The sequence below is a fragment of the Berghia stephanieae genome, chromosome 1 (assembly GCF_034508935.2).
Source record: "Berghia stephanieae isolate SIO BIC M18660-M18661 chromosome 1, UCSD_Bste_1.3, whole genome shotgun sequence".
In the NCBI taxonomy this organism is placed as follows: Eukaryota; Metazoa; Mollusca; class Gastropoda; order Nudibranchia; family Aeolidiidae; genus Berghia; species Berghia stephanieae.
In genome coordinates this window covers 96,769,392-96,791,891 of record NC_088360.1, presented here as the reverse complement: position 1 = coordinate 96,791,891, position 22,500 = coordinate 96,769,392, and the positions used below count along the sequence as shown (strand labels likewise).

The 22,500-nt window shown below is 35.8% G+C and overlaps 1 protein-coding gene across 16 annotated transcripts in view; it reads left to right on the top strand.

Moving 5' to 3' along the window:
• Positions 1-22,500, top strand: part of LOC144962468 (spermatogenesis-associated protein 1-like) — a 131,751-nt gene that overhangs the window by 40,369 nt on the left and 68,882 nt on the right. For 5 of the 16 annotated variants that reach the window (XM_078895432.1, XM_078895433.1, XM_078895447.1 and 2 more), the window contains exon 2: positions 21,395-21,697. The exons of 3 other annotated variants lie outside the window; for them this stretch is intronic. In XM_078895432.1, coding sequence (XP_078751558.1) covers positions 21,587-21,697 — 111 coding nt within the window. In that variant the 5' untranslated portion in view covers positions 21,395-21,586. Of the gene's footprint in view, positions 1-2,723; positions 3,087-17,343; positions 17,478-20,381; positions 20,715-21,394; positions 21,698-22,500 lie in introns of those variants that run through there. 8 more of the 16 variants (XM_078895443.1, XM_078895437.1, XM_078895440.1 and 5 more) reach the window with 7 other exon arrangements.

The window sequence follows — 22,500 nt, the reverse complement described above, 5'->3', positions numbered from 1 at the left end:
CTTTTCCAAGGACTCAATTATTAGCCGAACGAGACTCGAACCCAGGACCTTCTGATCCGAAAGCGAGTGTCATCCCACTAGACCACATAGCCGCATAGCTTTACTTTTTAAGAAGTTGGGATTAATCTTAATTTATCGATATTGGATCTGGTCAAAATTTTAAAAAATATAAATTTCAGTAGAGCTTGCTGATTTATTGTTTTCTGTGCCTCCATATCCATTACAAATAACACGATTAATCGATAATAATATCACAATGAAATGTGAAGTTTTATCGATTTGATCTGGCGTATTTATTTAATCGCCTCTGGCAAATCTTTGGATATAGAAGTAAACATGGCTTATGAGATCTTTTTGATAACAGAGAAGCATAGAATGTAATTAATACATTTTAGATGCGATCATTCTAATCTTTAGTTTAAGTTAAGTTTGATTTATTTGTATCAAATCAGTAAAATACATAACTTTCCTTTGTTTTTTTCTTTGTTTTTTTTTCTTTTTTTTTTTGGTCATGGAAGTGAAAAAGACTAAACGACTCGATGATTAAGTTTAAATATCAATGCGTGAATTGCCTAACATTCATTGCATTATTATTATTATGTGTATCAATCAATTGAGATACCTATTCATCAAAGAATTCTATTTCTCGACGTCATTTGCTTCATTGTGTCATGGTCACATTTATTCTGTAAGCTAACGGCATGGAATACAACCGACGTGCACATATCCACAGGTCTGATATTAAAACACAATTATGGGCTGGATTTAACATTGTTGTAATGGACAATAAATACTTTGCTTTGGTTTGTGAGTATTTCCATTTCCCTAATGAGCCCAAAACAATCCGGATTATCAGACATGAAAATATGTGACCCTTCGCCTCCAAACGGTATTAAGTCGGGATGGTTAAGATAGTAGTAGTAGTAGTAGTAGTAGTAGTAGTAGTAGTAGTAGTAGTAGTAGTAGTGGTAGTAGTAGTAGTAGTAGTAGTAGTAGTAGTAGTAGTAGTAGTAGTAGTAGTAGTAGTAGTAGTAATAGTAGTAGTAGGAGTAGGAGTAGGAATAGTAGTAGTAGTAGTAGTAGTAGTAGTAGTAGTAGTAGTAGTAGTAGTAGTAGTAGTAGTAGTAGTAGTAGTAGTGATTATTGTCTTGTCACAAAATGAAAAGAAATGACATGAATTGATATCACACCTAAACGAAAGTAATCAGCCATGTTTTCGACGGAAGTGATATCCTTTAGATGTCAAAGAAGTTAGAGTCATGTGACATACATTAGCCAATGATGTGATGATTGATTTATCTGAGTGCCAATGATCATTTCTCACGTCTCTTTGTTGTTTTTTTTTATTATCAGAGGTGAAGTCGTCTTTTAAGCCTTCAGGCCAGCGCCTATCTCGGTTTCTTTGCCGGGAAATGAACAGGAAAAAGTTGCTTGTTACCAATGTGATACGGCGTCTCAAAGTCAATCTGCATTAAGTGTCCTCATTGAACAAACGGGTGACAATTTTCGCTAAGGCCTAGCCCCGGCGTTGTGCCCTTGCTTTGGACACTCTACAAAAATTGCCTCACTGGACTTAGGTGTTAGTTATGAATTTCAGCTCCTTTCCTATTTTTCAATAAGTATTTTCATTAAAAGGTTATCCTCCAGTTCTTCGATTTCACAAGCTCAAAGTTAAAAAAAAACCAAAAAAAAAAAAAAAAAAAAACAACAACAAAAGACAAAAACAAATAATATCTCAATATTAGATCTGTGTTTGTTCCGTTGTTGTTGCTGTTGCTATTTACAATCTTCATATCGAATATTGATCTTTTCTTACTCTCTTTATTTCCTGCTTTTTGTCCTAGAAAGTCTTGACACTTGCTCGTACTCAAGAAATTTAGATAAACTCAAGATATGGTTTTGATAATGACACTGTATTCATTGTTGCTAATGGTGAGACATGAATGTTTATTATTTTCATTATTTTTTAAAGCCAGATTCTATAATGATATCAATTTTTCACGCATGCTCAATGTTGATTTTGATTTAATATGGTAAAGATCCAACTTTACATTGTTCCCGAGCAAACTGCAAAATGATACCATTTTCTCGGACTCAAAATTTAGTAGTTAGAGTTCTAAACTATGAAAAATAAAAAAATTCGACATTAAGGACTAACCGTTAAAATATATATTTCACCACCTTTCCCCTCCAAATTAAATAAATAAATATAAATAATAGACAACTAAATACATTTATAAAGAAAGAGAGAAAAGAAAGAAAGGAAGGAGGAAAGAAAGAAAGTAAGAAAGAAAGGAAGAAATAAAGTAATTATGAAAGAAAGAAAGGAAGAAAGAAAGAAAGAAGTGAAGGAAGAAAGAATAAAGAGAAAAATAACAAAGATAAAGAAAACACTTCCAAAACAAATATAATAAACAATAATAATAGCAGTAACAAAAGAATGAATAACATACACACACACACACACATATATAGATAGATAGATAGATAGAGAGAGAGAGAGAGAGAGAGAGTGAGAGAGAGAGAGAGAGAGAGAGAGAGAGAGAGAGAGAGAGAGAGAGAGGGTGGGGGTGGGGACTTAACAGTATTTATAATATCTACCCGTATGAATCTTACACGACTTGTGTCTTGAATCATAAGTACACATTACAATACATTACACGTAGACATCCGATAATAGTGTTATCTCACTTGACATGGAAATGATAGTGTGTGTCGCCTTCGAATGATTTCTAAGTAAATGCTAATCGTATTTGATCGTGGCCCTCGTAAAGTTATGGCCTGATACTGACCAAAAAATGTCGTCAAAATGCCAGTCTTTTGCTACAAAAGAAAACAAATCGTGAGTTGAATTCAATAGTTCAACCAATGAAATGACTTGTTTCCATGAGCTCTACTAACGACAACTCACTAATGACGTCAAACTGCCAGTCCTTTTGGATTTCAGTATCAGGCTATAACATAACGATGGCTACGATTTGATGGCATATCTACTATGAATGACAATAAAACACATCACTGTTTGATGTGTCGTGTATGTGTGATGATTCAGCATGGGATTTATTTACTGCGTTACACATTTATTGGTATGGTTACTTATCGTACTTCTGTATTCTAGTGACACATAATTAGGGAGCCGGCACTGGTGTAAGATAAAGATCTGAAAAAGTATGTATGAATCATTGGCAGACAAGGCAAGAAAGAAAAATATTAGAAAAAATAATAACACAACAAAACAAACAACCCCCCAAAAATTAGCATGCCTTGTCTGTCTCCAGTCGAGGCAGGCGGATTTTCTGGAAAGCCATTTGATTGTCTTCTATGGGGGATATTCACTCATTCGTTCATTCATTCATTCATTCATTCATTCATTCATCTTAACAACGCCACTATGTACCACATCATCTCATTCATCTGTAGTGTTTCATTCATCCTGTTTGTTGATAAAGGGGAGACCCGAAACGTCCATTCTATCTGTTTTCGTATATTAAATCGAAGCTTACGTTCAATTTCACATTGTAACTCATTTCTGCCGAACGCTGATAGAGCGACATTTTTATGTTTTGGCCGGAGAACTTCAGCTTGTTATATAATATTATGTTGATCAACTTGTACTTATTTGCAGGTCTGATGACCCAAATTGTTATGGGCTCATTGTTGCCATGCAAATACTCTCAAACCCATCCAAAATGATATGGTCCATTACAACAATGTGTTCAATCAAGTCCATCATTTCACCGAGTTATCACATTGGTAAAAGTGTTCACCTCGATGTGGATCGAATAAGACGAGGTCTAGTCTAACATGTCAAAAACATTCTTTAAATAATTTAAAGAATTTTTTGACCGAAAAATCAACCGAAAACGTCGCAAAGTTTTAGAATTTTTGCCAAGATGAGTGCCATGCCATTTAGGTCCATCGATATTTGTGGGACGAGTTTCTGGCCAAACTTTTTTTAATACGCGTCTTTCCACAATACGGCCGTTAACCGATGATATAATCTACAAGTTTTCACGCCAAACTAGAGCATTGAATTTTAAACTTGAGCTTTTATATATGGCAATATCCACTAAACGTGCTCAAAGCGCTTTACAAGGGGTCCCTGGCCAACAGCAACACATAACATGTAGGACGAGACATGACGCCTGTCAGGCGATATTGCAAATTTTTGGGACAGAGACAACGCTGTTAACGGCCAGGTACTCATTTTACACCTGAGTACGGTGAGAGAATGTGAGTAAAGAGCCTTCTCCAAGGACTCAACTATGCGCCGAGCGAGGCTCGAACCCAGGACCTTTTGTCACTGTTCTTTATGTTTTTCACATCAAAATATTCTCTCTGGAATTAATTCTGTGATTGACGTCTATTTCCATTCTAAAACTATTTTATTTAGCATGAAAATAATATGTCCTTGTGAGACTTTGGATAGCCAGACTGGGTACACGGCGGGTAGTTCTTGGTGCTCTGGGCAGGGGTTTTTTCTTTTTCTTTTTTTTTTTCGTTGTGCGTGTGTGTGTGTTTGTGTGTGTGTGTGTGTGTGTGTGTGTGTTTAATTTAAAGTAGTCTAAGGCTATTTTTCGTCAACTTGCAAAACTAGATTCTCGTCAGTGTCCGCCAAGTCAACTAATTTAAGCAAAGGAAAGCAAACGAACAAACAAACGAACACACAAACAAATAAATCATAGACGTTTATTTTTTAGGGATGTTTTTTTTTTCTCTCGCAATTTTCTCCCTGCTTTAGTTATCCTCAATTTCATATTTTTGAATTTTCGCATTTTTATCTAAAATCAATTTTTGCCTCTGTCGTAATATACTTTAATATTTCATGAGTTAGTGAGTTCTCTCGGATTCATTTTGATAATTATTCCGTATCGATTACACGCCAATATTTATCATGTCAAAGAAAACCCTGCCCTTGTTTCATGTTTCTTATCGATGCGTATCGTATCGTTTAGTAATGTACGATCTTCATTTCTGGTCAGATCGTCAATTTGATAATATCGATAAATTAATATTATCCAATCTTGATATTCTTGTTATTTTCAAAATCAAAGCCAATACCTTGAATTGTTTTTTTTTTCTCCTCAAAAAAGATTATCTTTGTCTTAAGTTTTGTTCCAAGAGATTTATTGCTTTTTGTATTGTTTAAAATTTATAAATATTTCAAACACTCCGCCCCCCCCCCCCCCACCATTTCCATTTTTGTTTTGTTTTGTTGTTGTTGCTCTTTTTAGCATCGACTGTCACTTCTCTTTATTATTAAATCATGTGATCAATCGATATCAAAAATATTATCGATCTTTGCTCGGGTGCTCAACGAAGTTGAGTTTTATTGGGTTGCAATGACAACCACCCCGGGCATGTCCACACAATTCCTTGCTCTGTGTCAGTTTCCGAAGGTTTGTTTTATCGATGACTTTTTTGCTATATTAATCGCCATCTCTGCCTCCATCTTCCTTTAAATCAATTCAAGCGCGTTCTTTGAAGCCTTTGTTAATAGCTCGCTGCCAGACATTATTGAATTTAACCCTTCAGTGGTGAGACTTTATTTTGTTTAAACCGTTTTTCTTCATCATTGTTTGACTGTATCCACAAGTCCGGCCGTTTTCAATTAGTTTGGGAGCAACAGTCATACGACGCGGTATTTATTAGAAGCACGAGTCGAATTGCTGTCACTGCTGTTTTGGTGAAAATGGGTAGAGCTGGTGTCGGGTTAAAGTAGAATTGAATCTAATCTTTAAGGGGTTAAAATTGGGTGCATGTTGTTTTTTGTTTTCTTTTCTGCAAATCTTCAAGTCTTTTATGTGAACGAGGATGTATTCTAGCGTGAATTCCTGTGCTTTTCCCCCAGAGAATTGACCCCGATATTAAGATTGATTCTTTTTTAAATCGCACAAATTATAATCATCGTCGATACATAATGCAGCAGCAACGATTGTCAAGATATCTTGATCTGAATGTCGCAGCAGCGGATGTTGTCGCCGCATTGAAAACTATTTTTTTTTCGGTTACGGCCACTGATTTTTAGTTGTTTCAAAGTATTCTGTTTTGTGATTGATGAGAGAGAGAGAGAGAGAGAGAGAGAGAGAGAGAGAGAGAGAGAGAGAGAGAGAGAGAGAGAGAGAGATTGTGTTGACATCTTTTTTGAATGTCGGTATGTCCATGGAGCCGAGGTTATTCCCAGTCTATGTCGTTGATAAAACTGTAAAAGAGGTCAGACTGCTTATTGAAAAAAGGGTGGTTGTAGGTGTCTCTTCAAAGTCCTTTGTCGTGAGTGTTTATTCTGGCGTGAGTTGGATTCAGTAGTCTGATGTCACGCCGCCCGGCAACGGCGGCCATCTTGGTTCTAAGCAAAGAAAATCATTACTTTTTATTCTTCATGCTGGTTAGAACTTTTCATATGTCTTGTGACCAGAATGTGTAAAAGTCAAAACATGATCAAATTTATGTGTTTTTATTTCCTCTGGATACGCTTTTATGCTCGCCAGAGAAATATTTCATACGGGCGTCCGCCATTGTTCCGATAATTTAGAGCCAGTGTTACTAAGCTACCATGCGTCATTAGGAAGGAAGTGACGTTACGACTGTTGAAGAGAATTCTATTGCTTTTCATCACAGGTTTGACCGCAATATCGATTTGTTTATAATCACATCAAAATATCGATACACAAGGCAGTAATAAGTGTAAAGGCTTTAGTCACATGAACAGGAAGCCGGTGTTGACGTATTGAAAACGTTTTTTTTGCTTACGACCGTGTTTTAGTTGTTTTATATCTTTTTATATGTCGGCGATGAGGGAAAATTAAACAAATTAGGTGTTGACAACAGTTTTCTTGTTGGTGTTTTTCAAATAAGTGTTGGAGATTGCTTTGAAATCGACTTGACAACGGGTGTTTAAGTAAATAGTAACTAAAATAAACAAAACAGTTTGATATATAGGATCGTCTTAAGGAAGGCTTTCGGTACAACGAAGAGAATGTATTCTTTATACCTAAGAGTATAACTCTAAACTGGAATAATTTATTTTCCTTGTTACTCACAGTTTAAATCCTTGAAACATGCTGCTTATCTCTTAATTTGTAAAACAAGGGTTTGGGGTTAAAAAAAATGCTCCGTATAACCAATGTTAAATTTTTGGCAACAAGCAAAAAATTACAAATTATTTTATTCAGATTGATTTTATGACTAACTTGCAAACGTTTTCTAAATATTAAGGTCTAATGTTATCACTCGTTGAATCAAATCATTATTTATAACATTGAAATCTGCTAGGACACCATGATGGCTCATTTGACATTGGGAATCGCCATCTGGCCACCTGTTGCCAGATTCATTTGCTCGCACCTACAGCCCTTATAACAGGACCGATTATAACTCCACAAAGTCCCAGGTTTGAGAGCTTTTGCCAAGATGAAGGTCATTTTAATCGATCGATTATTGAAGGACGAGTTGTCTAGCCAAATTTCTAAATACATGTTTTTTTCCAGAGTTCAGCTGTTAACTGGTTAAAATGAACTAGTCACAGCATTTCACTGCCCGATGTTGTGATATATATATATATATATATATATATATATATATATATTATATATATATATATAAATTGTCACTCACATTATATGGCCAAGACGTTCGTTTCTGTAGCTTTCGTACACGTCTGATTATGCCGACTGAAGACGTGGACGAAAGCCACAGAAACGAACGTCTTGGCCAGATATAATGTGAGTGACAATTTATATTTTATATTAGCTCTAACCATACCATCATTATCGAGCACTTTCGTACCTACGAGTACCTACCAACACCCATAAATATATAATATGCTCCAGCTCCTTTATTAACACGGTGACTGACAGTTGGTAAAAGTTTGTGATGGAATCGCCCCACTTTGCCCAACGTGATTTTAAAAATATATATAGAATCGATACTTGTCATGAACGCTATCACCGAGTAATCGGGTTTATGTAAAGAAAACAAATCCTGTCATTGGTTACTTTATCTCACGTTCAGGATTGTGTGCTTCTGTGTTGACAAAGTATCGTGTTTTAATATCGTACCACTCGAATACAAAGGCCTGTATTGTTGATATGATATTATTTACTTGGATGAGTGCCCCATTGAGTGTTTCCAATGACTAAAGGAGAGTTCCTGAACTGTTGACACTGTTCTGTGTATCCATACAAACATTCATGTATCACTACGTGGAGTGAGTCAATGATCCAAATGTTTGTCCTCTCCCATTTGATTTATTTCCTTTAATGATCAAAACAAATATTGAAATTGGGACTTAAAAGATCGAATTTTAAAAAATCGCAGTAGACTATTTGGGGATATTTAATAATTTTTTTTCCACGGAAAAGGTGACAGAAAATGGAGATATTTTATTCTAAGAATAAAAGCTGTTATGAAAAGTTGAAGTGAGAATACTATTGGAAACGGCCGGACTGATTTTTTTTCATATCATATTATCTCACGTTTCTGATCTGCTAATGACTATCTAAAATAAGTAATACACATGTTTTCGTCTTGGCCAGAATCAAAACAAAACAAACTTATGCATCATTACAAACAAACATTATTCTCGATCGAAAGGACGGCCACGAAAATGTAATAGATTATGCTCTATTTTTATGTCGAAAGATTCAAAGACAAATTTAGGGACCAAAAAAAAAACAAAAAAAAAAAAAAACAGAACTATATAGAGGTCTAGTCTTAAAATAGAAATCTTAAAAAGATTTGTATCTATTACGACATGCGTACTCGATACTCTTAAGATAAATAAAAGCATTAAATCCTCCCAACTATCGGGTAACCTCTTGTGGTTCAATGGTAACACGTTTGAATGGATATCATGAAGTCTGAGGTTCGGTTATCAGCAAAAGAACAATATTAAATGCATAGGCGTAAAACCAAATCTAGGAGTTGCAATGCGGCTTTGTGGTCCAGTGGTATGACACTCGCCTTCGAACTGTATGTCTCTTGTTTGAGTCCCACTTTGGCGGCGCAAAGTTGAATCTTTGGAAAAGAGTCTTAACTCACATTCTCTCATCGTACTCAGGTGTTAAATGAAGACCACGAGGGCGGTAACAGCCATAGATAACACAGGACTCCTAGTCCTAGTAGTCTGTGGTAACAGCCTTGTCTGTGCCTTACAGGCGTCATGTCTCGTCAACATATTAGATGGTGTTTGGGGCACCTTGTATACATACCGCTTTGAAAACATGATTTAGTACTACTCTGCGTATAAAAGCTCTAAAATCTCGAGTTTGCAATACTTCAATACTGTGGTTTCTGGCACTCCATAGTACTTTGTAAGACAAATTATGAAGGAGTCACAAATCTGTCCAAGGTGAATCGTACACCTCCATATAAAAATGAACGTTATTGGCACCTCGGTGACAGGACAGTTCATACCCTGGGGCCTGTCGTCACACCCCAGAATGCCTCACGGTAGAATAACATGTTCACATCTGGAATCAGCGTCACGGACTAAGAAGGGATAAGTGCGCCCTGTGCTGTCGGTCTGTGCATGAAACATCACGTTTTTAAAAATTTTGGCTAGAAAATTCGTCCTTCAAATTATATCGATAGATTAAAATTACCCGTATCTTGTCAAAATCTCCCAAACCAGGGACTTCCAAATCCCAGGTTTGAGATTTTTTGGCAAGATGAGGTTAATTTCAATTGATCGATATTTGAAGGACGAACGTGTTTTGGTTAAACTTTTAAATACGTGTTTTTTCGGAGTACGCAATTGTGGTAATTTGGTGATTTCAATAGGCTTGGTTTTTGTTTTTCTGCACGACATGAACTGATATGAATGTCATAGGTGACATTACATAAAATACTCGTAGAATGCCTTTGCTGATAATGACTTTCATTGTTATTTCAGTTTCTAAGAACTCATATTAATGTATTATATTATAATATATCAGCTTTGAATGGGTTAACTGTCGTACTCTGGAAAGACATGTATTTAAAAATTTGGCCAGAAAACTCGTCCTTCAAATATCGTTCGAATTAAATGACCCTCATCTTGGCAAAAACTCACACATCTGGGACCTTGCGAATTATTTAAACATCTCCCATAGTGGCAGGGAGGTACTTACTGTGTCTTCTATCCCCCCATATATGTTTTCCAACTTGCTTTCTGTCTTTGTCTTGGAATTAGATTACTTGGATTTTGTCCTGGCCCCGGCCGGATACCCTGGCTGAGAAGGAAACAGTCAAATATAAAGTTAGTTTTGGGAGATGATATTTTTTTTCTTGTAAATCACCTCTCTGTTATGTACTGTATTATTTTTGTCTAAATGGTATATATGATTTGTAAATATTTGAGTGTATTCCTCTTAGTGGGGACCCATGTCTGTGTCTGGCTGAAACTTTTAGGTGATCTCAAACTAAGTACTTTGATAGTGTTCTTTTGGAATCTACATCTGTTTCCTATTTTAACCAATTCCCCTTTGTCTTCCTTTTTCTTTGGGTGCTTTAATTGTAATTCTAGAACTTTTTGCTATCCCATTTTCTTCCTTTTTACTGGCCCTGATATGACCTAAATGTCTTGCAAGTGCCGTAAAACCCTTAAAAACAAAAACAAAAACAATTATTTAAATATGTATGGGTAATAAATAAGGAAATGACCTTTGATTTTGGGAATAATATTTTATCACGCATCGTTCTCTAACCTTTCTTTCTGGTACATGTGAATGTCATAACAAAGCAAATTTTATCACATGATTCTAGAATGTTTTCGTAAAAGACAATATCTGCACCTGATGTAAACTGTGTATGAGAACCCCCCCCCCCCCCCCCACACATACACACACACACACTCACACTTTCACAAAGCAGGAAAAAAAATCAAGACGGAAAGAAAAAAAGCTTATATTATTCTTTTTTTTTTTTCGTATTATTATTTTTTTTTTTTTTTTTTTTGGTACAAACTTGGATACACCAGTCTTCCTTTGGAATAAACCCTAAAGAAAATAAGCCCATTCCATTGGAAATCATAACAAGGAAATTTTATCATCACTTTTTAAAGAATAATTATGTTAACCTTCACTGGTATGACTAAGATGAACCAGATCACGCTCTCTCTCTCTCTCTCTCTCTCTCTCTCTCTCTCTCTCTCTCTCTCTCTCTCTCTCTCTCTCCATCTATCTATCTATCTGTCTCTCTTTCTCTCTCTCTCTATATATATATCTATCTCTCTTTCTCTCTCTCTTTATCTATCTATCTCTCTTTCTCTCTCTCTATCTATCTATCTATCTATCTATTTATCTATCTATCTATCTATCTACTATCTATCTATCTATCTATCTATCTATCTATCTATCTATCTTCTATCTATCTATCCCTCTTTCTCTCCTCTCTCTATCTCTTCTTCATCATCTATCTCTCTCTCTCTTCTTCTCCTCTCTCTCTCTCTCTCTTCCTCTCCTATATATATATATATATATATATATATATATATAGCATATATATATATAATATATATATATATATATATATGTGTGTGTGTGTATGTGTGTGTGTGTGTGTGTGTGTGTCCAGTGGGAGAAAATTGTGTGTGTATGTTTGGGTGTGTTTGTGTGTGTTTGTGTGTTTGTGTTTGTGTGTGTGTGTGTTTGTGTGTTTGGGGTAGGACGGGGAGACTTTTTTTCTTTTCTTTTTTTTTATTTAGTGCGCCTGTTAGAGTCCGTGTCCTGGTATTGTTATCCACACATAAAATCGGGTCCTTAATTCGATCATTGAAATCGAAGCCATTTGATCACACGGATCTGATCCTAGATATAGGCGTGTTGAATTACCAAAAGAAAAACATTAAAAATGGGCAAAGTCAAGTTGATTTGACAAGCCGGGCAAGCATTATTTACTTCCGTTCACTGACAAAATGCCTTTTTTATTTTGACTAGAAATTGTTTACTGCAACAATACATTGATGAATTAGATGGACCTCATTGTGTCAACGATTCTTAAACCTGAGACTTCTAATAATTCTAAGATACGTTTTTAATTTAAAGAATTCTCGGGGTTGTGAATGTTTGGCAAAGTGAAGGATCATCGGGTCATGTGGTCTTGTGGTATTACACTCGCTGTAACAGTAGTGTAAATAATACGTTCATACCAACCCTTTTGATAAGAACCACTTCACATAATAATAAGAACTTTTTAGCTCCCTTGTTTTTTCCGTTTGTTATTTTTCGTTTCGTATCCAGCTAGCTTGAAAATAAAGAGCTGCACTAAATTCAATCATCCTGTATTGTATACTCATTTTATAACTATATTACATGGTGGCAGCGGTAAACCTACTATTTATCTACCCCTTGTGTCCATTATTTTGAGCAGGTAACATTGTTTTTGAGATTAATATGGCTTTTAGTCAGGTACCAATGCCTTATCTTGATTGGTGCAAAAACAACAAACAAGAAGCATACGACGAATGGAAGGAATTCATGGAATCGTTTTTTATTATAAACAATGTCGATAATGCAAATAAGTATCATTACATCCTGCTATCTACGGGCACCAAAGGTAGAGACATCGTCCAGTCCTCCAAACTATCAGCAGTGGATAAACAAGACCCAATAAAGGTATGGAAAGTTTTTGAAAACTTCTTAGTAGAAAAACCCAACAAATGGGTGGAAAGGATAGAGCTACAGTCACTGTCCCAGGAGTAGAAGGTATCACAGATGACGTATGTGTATATGGCAAGAACCAAGCAGAGCATGACAAAAATTTGCTCCATTTAATGGAAGTAGCAAAAAAACATGGCCTTGTTTTCAACAGTAAGAAGTGCTTCATCAGACAGGATAAAATTACATTTTTTGGTCTAGAATGGTCCCAAGAAGGTGTCCAGCCTAGTCCCAGCAAGTGTGACAACATCAAATCAAAGGCCAGTCCAAGCAACAAAACTGAACTGCAGTCGTTTCTTGGGATGATCCAATACCTAAGTGCGTTCATTCCAAGGTTAAGCGAAAGAACTACCGCACTGAGAGAGCTTTTGAAAAAGGATAATGTCTGGAACTGGAATAGTTCACATGAAAAAATATACCAAATGATGAAGAATGACATCCACCAGCATTTGAGGCTATCTTATTTTGACCCTCACAAATCCACCACGATAGAAGTGGACAGCTCATTGAACGGTCTTGGAGCAGCGCTTCTACAGGATGGAAAGCCCATTGCCTTTGCATCCAAGAGCCTGACAGACACAGAAGCACGATACGCAAATATCGAACGTGAAATGCTGGCCGTCGTCTTTGCATGTGAAAGATTTCATACGTACATTTACGGCAAAGAGATAACTGTACAGTAGGACCAAGCCATTAGAGACAATCCAGTTGAAAAACATTGCAAAGGCACCTCCACGACTACAGCGCATGCTCCTACGTATACAACCATACCAGTGCACCATTACATACAAACCTGGCAAAGAAATGGTTTTTGCAGATTTTTTTATCCAGAAACAAACCTACAAGTGGTCAGGAAATTGAGTTGGACGCCACAATCCATCATGTAATAATAAGCCCAGAGAGGAGGACTGAGCTTTTAGAGGAAACAGCAAACGACGCAGAACTTGCCTCACTCGCAAAGCAAATAAGAGAAGGTTGGCCTGAAGACATCAGTCAAGTGAAGAAAGCACTTAGACCTTACTGGTCCATGAAAGAGTTACTCTCTTTTGACAATGACCTCATCATTAAAGGCACAGCTATTTTGATACCAAAGAAATTACGAGAAATGATACTGGACAAAATTCATGCTGGTCATCAAGGTCGAGACAAATGCATTCTACGTGCAAAAAACAATGTATTTTGGATCGGTATGACAAAAGACATCACCATGAAGGTACATTCGTGTCAGATTTGCAACAAATATGGAAAAAGCCAGGTACGTCAACCGCTATTACAGCCCAAACTACCAGATATCCCATTTGAGAAGTTAGCGGCAGACATATTCCATCTGGATGGAAAAAATTATATCCTAATGGGAGACTACTTCAGCAAGATGCCATTCGTAAAAACACTGACAACCATGACAAGTCAAGAGATAATTAAATACTTTCAATCAGTGTTTGCTATTCACGGTATTCCTCTCACGCTTGTGACCGATAACGCAAAACAGTTCACAAGCACGGAATTTAAAGCATTCATGAAGGAATGGGAAATCGAACATATAACTTCCAGTCCTTATTTCCCACAATCAAACGGCTTCATTGAAAGGATGGTGCAGACGGTTAAGAACTGCTTAAAGAAATCAAAAGAGACCAAACAAAATCCGCAGATTGCTCTACTCAAGCTAAGAACTACACCGATTGACCAGACATTACCTTCCCCCGCTGAACTTCTGTTCAACAGAGCAATCCGAACTCCAATACCACGAACAATGAAGATCACCCCCAGAATAGAACAAGCTCGGGACAACCTGAAACATAGACAGCTGAAACAAAAGGAACAATACGACAAAGTATCTAACACTCTTCCACAGCTGCATAGAGGTCAGCCGGTCCTCCTACAAGACCCAATTTACCATACATGGTCAGCAGCAACAGTGATAGATCATGCCGCGGAACCAAAAAGCTACACAGTGGAGACACCCAACGGTACTGTCCGCAGAAATCGTATACATCTTAAGGAAAGAAAGACTCCAGGTTCTCCATCGCTCAACAACAACGAAGAGTACACAACACAACTCGCACAGCAGGAGGCAAACAATGGTCCAGACAATGCCCTGGAGACTCACATTCCTGTACCTAACCCACCACACAAGGTCTGGTCGGGAAATTATCCGCCCTAAAAGGCTCGTCGAAAACTACTAACCATACGTTCTACTATCGTCACCTGTCACCTCACTTTATTCTCACTCTTCATTACCCTCTACACAGGTAGACATGCAATAATACCCTTGAGGAAGAGTGACTTCAGAATAGTCTACAGTCATTTCATAGGCAATATCACTAGTATAGGTAGTGCTGTAGAATGCAATACACAATACCCACAATGCACCAAATTTCTACGCCTACACTGAATATTAATGGATATTGAGGTGAACACAAAGACAAACACTAGGTTAGGGACCAGTGGATAAAGGGACACAATAATGCCCTCCACTGGGTCGAAGTTACCAGACCTCTAGTCTTTTTTCTTTCAGGTGATGCCCACATTGAAGAGCCTATTTTCCAACTTATTATGATCTCATCCTACCTTATGTTAATCTAAAAACATTAGGAAAGCTTACTGAGGTCATTTGGAACTTTAAATCTTTACGTTATGTTTTGTTACTTTTTGGCATCCTGCCCACTGATTGGCTGATCTGAGGTTCTTAACCTAGGGTCCCCAAATTACATTTGATGTTCTAAGTTCTATGCTCTCGACAGGCCCTACGAGCATAACGTGTTTATATATCTATCTCAGTCTTGATTAAAAACGTGTTTATATATCTATCTCAATCTTGATTTAAAAATATGCTTACGTTCTATTTGAGAAGGGGATGTAACAGTAGTGTAAATAATACGTTCATACCAACCCTTTTGATAAGAACCACTTCACATAATAATAAGAACTTTTTAGCTCCCTTGTTTTTTCCGTTTGTTATTTTTCGTTTCGTATCCAGCTAGCTTGAAAATAAAGAGCTGCACTAAATCCAATCATCCTGTATTGTATACTCATTTTATAACTATATTACACTCGCCTTATGACTGGAAGGTCCAGGGTTCGAGTCCTTCTCCCTGAGCGGCGCATAGTTGAGTCCTTAGAAAAGGCTCTTTACTCACGTCTCCGTACTCAGTTGTAAACTGATTACCTTGCCGTTAACAGCGTCGTCTCAGTCGGAAAAAAATAATCAATTGTAATATCGCCTAACAAGCGTCATGTCTCGCCCTACATGTTAAGTCTTGCTCTTGGCTAAAACCCTTTGTAAAACACTTTCGGTACGTCTAACCCTCTCCTTACCAGCCATTTTCAGGATTTTCTCCAAAACTTCACACCCAACTAACACAAAAATAGATTTTTTATCACTCAAACACAATAGCAGTAAAGTTTTTGCGATACATAATCTCTTTAGCAAAACATGCTCTACGACACACACTGTTCATTTTCTTTAAATTTTACGATGTACAAGAGAAATTTGCAACAGACAAATGTTGGTTGTATCGTAACGAATTTGACGATTTTCCTATAGTTGGTAAGCTGGGTGGGGTTCCTGACCTCCCAAAGTGGGCAGTGAGGTACATACTGTGTCTTCTATCCCCTTATATCTGTTTCCAACTTGCTTTCTGTCTTTGTCTTGGAATGAGATTACTTGGTTTTGTCCTGGCCCTGGCCGGAGTCCTGGCTGGGAGGGAAACAATCAAATGCATAATTATTGTTTTGGGAGATGATATATTTTTCCTTGTAAATCATCTCTCTGTTATGTATTATTATATTTGTTATTTTGAATGTATAATGTAGGCATTTGAATGTATTCCTCTTTGTTGGATTTTGTACTTGCGTCCGGATGAGACTTATAGGTGATTCAAACTAAGTACATTGGTAGTATGCTCTTGGAATCTACATCTGATCCCCATTTGTTCCCAGTTCCCCTTTGTCTTACTTTCTCTTGGGTGCTTTAATTGTAATTCTAGAACTTTTTACTATCCCATTTTCTTCCTTTTTACTGGCGCTGATATAACCTAAATGTGTTGCAAGCGCCGTAAAACCCTTAAAAACAAAACAAACAAAAAACAAACAAACAAAAACATAGTTGGTAAGGGCAGGGTTAATGGATATTGCTATCTAAATGGATGCTCGAGTCAACGAACTCATCGATATTTGAAGTCAAAAGTATCTGGTCAAAATGAGTAAAAGGCGTTTTATTACTTTAACTTTAAGCATCTACCTGCCTAGTACTACGAAAAAATCGTAGAATTACGAAAAGTTGGCTCCAATTTCAGAACTTAATAGCTCGCCATCTCTAAGTTTATACTAGATAGATTGGATAATTTTAGGAATTTTGAAGAGTTATATAATTAATTATTGTTATGGTAAATAGGGAATGAGATTAGCGGAAGAGTAGCGTCCCTTGATTGGACGTCACCCATAGTCTGTGACGTCACCGGCGGGAAAGTTATTAGAGAGAGACCGTCATGTTGGTTGTGCGCATGCGTCTCTCGTCCTCGCTTCCGCGAGGACGAGAGACGCATGCGCACAACCAACATGACGGTGGACGAGAGACGCATGCGCACAACCAACATGACGGTGGACGAGAGACGCATGCGCACAACCAACATGTTCGGTCTCTCTCTAATAACTTTTCCGCCGGTGACCATAACAGACTATGGGTGACGTCCAATCAAGGGACGCTACCATGGCCGACTAGAGTACAGGCCTCGTCGCCCGCATCTTGAGCCGGGATGGTTAAGGCCATTGACTAGTGCTGTGTAGTGTGTAGGCAGTGTGTTAGTGAGAGTTAGTAAACACCGTATGCAATGGGGCAGTGAGGTAAGAAACGAGTTGTAATTATTTAACTCATTAAATGTGTCAGCACCTGTGTAACGAATACAATGGCCTTAACCAGTATGACGCAAGACCCTCATGCTATGGCCAGTATTATAGTTACGTCATGGACGCTACTCTTCTGCTAATCTCATTCCCTATTGTTGATTTTTGAAGTTAACTATAACAACTGATACTTTTGTCCCCTTAAAACTACGAATTTTTAAATGCTCAAGTAGGCAGGTCTGCTTTAACTCACTCAACCCTAACACCGACTATATCCGTAGTTTACCCGGGTTACTTTTACCCCATGCCCATTCGTTACATTTTTCTGAGACACATTATAGGCGTGGTATCAAAGATAATGTTTATAGTTTTTGCATATTGATGATAGTTGAATAAAATTATCTATGTATGTTCATTTTGAATACATTTTTTTTTTCCAATTTTGAAAAGAAGCAAAAATCTCTAGGATTGAATGAGTTAAGGTTGCTTTGTAAAATAGAGGTGGGGAGTGGGCGTGGAGAACACAACAACAGATCTTTGCAGATATTCGGTGCTATGTTCTATATTATTGTGTTTAGCTGTGTTATGTTTCAGTCCTCGCTTCCAGGAATGATAATGTAAAATCGATTGAATTCGTTGTGTTGTTTGGATTGTGTGTTCAATATTGGAAGGCAGTGGTATCTGTTTGTATTTGGGAAAGAATTTAAATTATATTTTAAAGAAATAATATTTATCTTCCTTGTTTATTTTCACGCATCCTTCGTCTATCCTCTATCTGTCTGTCTATTCACCAATCTTATCTATCTGTCTGTCTGTCTATCTATCTGTCTATCTATCTATCTATCTATCTATCTATCTATCTATCTATCTATCTATCTCTCTCTCTCTCTCTCTCTCTCTCTCTATATATATATATATATATATATATATATATATATATATATAAATTATAAAACAAAAACCATGAAATAATAGTGCTCAACTTTAGTATAAAAGGAGCTATTTATAAACTATATATATATATATATATATATATATATATATATATATATATATATATATATATATTATCTATCCATTCATCCATTCATCCATCCATCAATCTATTTATCTATCCGTCTCTCAATCTATCTATCTAATTCTATCTATCGACATATTTATCTATCTGTCTATCTATCATCTATCTATCTATCATCTATCTATCTATCTATCTATCTATCTATCTATCTATCTATCTATTTATCTATTTATCTATCTATCTATCCATTCCTCCATTCATCCATTTATCCATTTATCTATCAAACTACCAACCTACCTACATTTCTATCTATCTATCTATCTATCTATCTATCTATCTATCTATCTATCATCTGTCTATCTATCTATCTATCTATCTAATCTAATCTAATTTACTCTATATCTACATCCATATTATGTCTAACTATAGATCTTTCTATCTTTACTTCCGTCCTTCCTTCAATACAATACCATGTATTCACCACAAGTGCATATGAAGCAAATGGTAGCAGCAACTCACAAAGGCCATAACTGCTTGAAGTTAGGTACTTTCTTCATATTTCAGTCGAGTATTGCGATTTGGACGTAATGATTTATTAGAGCAAAGCGTACTGACTAGAGTTTTGCGAACGTTGTCACCCGTCCAACAACTTTCAGTGCTCAACAACGCTTGACTTTGTCATATGACGAGATACTATCGCTTGGCCATCGACGGCACGCCGTGCAAATCTCTAAAATAGTTGTCTTTTTGTACCATCACAAAATATAAACCACTATATAATATATAGGGATTTTGAATCAACACCAAATCATAATCATGTATATAAAGTGCCTTGTACAAGGACACAACGCCGGGGCTTTTTCCTCCTATTCTTGTAACCCATTAAATATGAATTTAAGTAAGACAGGTAGACAATAGACAACCGAGCCTCAAGGTCCCAATACCCACCCATACAAACATTGCACACATCGTTAAGAATTCCTCGACTTGTTGCTAAAGCTCTGCCTTTTAAAATGCAAAACCTTTTAATTGAATCAACCCGGTGTGATTCCCGATATAAAGTAGCCTTCCCTGTTAATCGGAATTCTTCAAAAGTCAAACTTTAGGTTTAGATCCAATAGTTTCATATTTCCACTGCAAGGCGAACGTTGTAAAGTCCATCTGCGATAGGGTATTTTGAAAAGCTTTTAAAACTCGACGGGCTTGAGATAGAAATGTTGATGTTATTACCAGTTTTAATCCACCATCTTTTCTATCCTTATAAGAGGGTTGTAATCATTGCGTCACAGGCTGGCCCTAGCTTTAAGATCAATGACTTTTTGAGTGTTTTTAAGGCTATAGACTCACCAGATCTGCCCGTCTAAGGAAACGTAACTAGTATACATACAAAACTGTGTATAACCTGAAATATTAAAATTTAATGTCTGTTAGATGAAATTGGTGGAGATCAATAACCTCTTTGGCGGTTCAGAACAATAATAAAGAGCCGAGTGACGTCAACTTCATTCTTTCTACTCGAGTTTTGGACAAACATACTTTTTTGTATTAATGAAGATTTGTTAACCATAATCTTAAACACCAAGGGCATAATCCAATAATACGAAGAATGATTTTTTCATGGGATTATTATAGTACCCCCCCCCCCCACCTCACACTTCAGCCAAAAAGAGCACCGGATTTTGTTTTCTTTGTCTCGTTTTGTTTTGTTTTGTTCGTTTGTTTGTTTTTTGTTGTTGTTGTTGTTGTTGTTGAATTTTTTTTCCTGGTCTATAAAAGTATCAATTAAGAGACTTTTCAACTATTCCGATAAAGCGATGTTCCTGTAACCGGGTCGAACACTCTCTTGAACGTGAATTCTGGAACGAACGCACAGCGCGAGAAATACCATACCATACGTAGATCGAACTACGACATGGTAATGGCCGCACCAACGCGTATTGGAAACAAGTGATTTTTTATATTTATATTTGAATGGGCACGGCAGTCAGTCGCAGACGGTGTTTTGGTGGTGGGAGGCGATTAAACTAGTAGTTCTGTGCCTTACCATTTTCCACCTGTTCCTAATCCGGTGGGTGATTTAGTCACTCAAGTGTGTGGCCCGTCATTGTTGCGTGTCCTGTGGATGAATATTTCGTGGATTAGATCTGTTTCAGTCGATGATTTACTGTGTCCGTAACGAGATAATAAATATGTGTTAATATTATGGCAGGTTTGAAATGGTATTTAAATAATTGTCATCGTTTTCGAATTTGATGGTATTATCTGTGTTTTGGATTAGCTAGTACATTACTTGTCATGTGATTTTGCGTTAATATAAGGAATGGAATTGGGTGGGGGGTAGGGGGGGGGCATGAATTTGATACTGTTTTTTGCTTATGGTTTTAATTATTTTGTCTTATTTGTCAACTTTCTATAGAAAGCCGTGTTATGTATTATTTATTTATTTATTTATTTATTTATTTATTTATTTATTTATTTATTTATTTATTATTATTTATTTATATATTTATTTATATTTATTTATTTATTTATTCATTCATTTATTTATTTATATATATTTATTTATTTATTTATTTATTTATTTTTTTTAATTTATTTATTTATTTATTTATTTATTTATTTATTTATTTATTTATTTATTTATTTATTTATTTATTTATTTATTTATATTATGTGTTTATTTATTTAAATATTCATTCAATCATGAATTAAATATTTGTTTATTTAATTATCTATTAATTTATATACTGTCGGAAAAATTACATGATGGAGTTCATTACAAATTACTCAATTTTAAAAAAAAAGAAGTTAATTAGATTTCGTCCGCGGCAAGGATATTTATTGTATTTATTTCGTCTCATATGGATAATGTTTTTAATGACATTTTGTATCCTTCTAGCTTAAGTATTTAACATTTTGGTGCTATAGAGTTAAATAAACCCCCCGAAATGGTAGAAGTGTTGTGTTCGAATGGGATTTTACGTCGGCCCAATATTTAGTTCCACAATAGAAAAGGAGATGTAACATCGATTTTTAGTGATATTATTGTAGTAGATAACAAGGTGACCAAATCAATAAATACACACTGAAAATGATGCACAAGGGGAGAATTGTTTTGAGTAGTAATACAATTGGAAATAACACGGCCGGATCTCACGACAGGCTTCCGTTATTGAATCGAGATGACTCTTCTGTCACAAAGGTAAGAAAATAATATAATTACAACGACGCTGCAATAAGTCCTTTTTATTATTTATGTATTTATTCATTTATTTATTTATTTATTTAACTATTTATTTAAGTATTTATTTATTTATTTAATTAATTATTTAATTATTTATTTATTTATTTACTTATGTATTTATTTATATATTTATCTATTGTTTGGAAGGACATTTTGTAAATTATTTTGAAAATAGGCTTAAAATTGGCTCCAGGCCGTTGAGTGACTACAAACATCTTTCTAAAACACTTTAACTTCCATTGCATTCAATGATCATTTCAGTTATTCATCATTTAATTTTCTGCTAATGCTTGAAAGACATAATATGAAATATTTTTAACATGATATTAAGAAACTAAACTATGTTACGTAATTAAATTTACTTTATATTTGAACGGGTTACTGATTTTAAAAAACTTTACTTGTGCCCCCCCCCCCCCCCCCCCCCCCCCCCCACCCATCTCAAAACGGTATTATTTCAATATAATTTAGTTTATGGACATTGAATTATTCGCCAAAAAAAAACAACTTTAGATTTGAGTTTGGTTCATTTGTTTCACGGAGGAAAATGACGATATATAGTATTTTAAAGTGCGACAAACCAAGATACCATATTTTGAAAACTATTTTAGCTCTAAATTTACTTGTTGACATCTGGTTCGTCCCGATAGACTAGTACCATCATCATCATCATCATCATCATCATCATCATCATCATCATTCTATTTATATCATATTATTATTATATATATTATTATTATTATTATTATTATTATTATTAT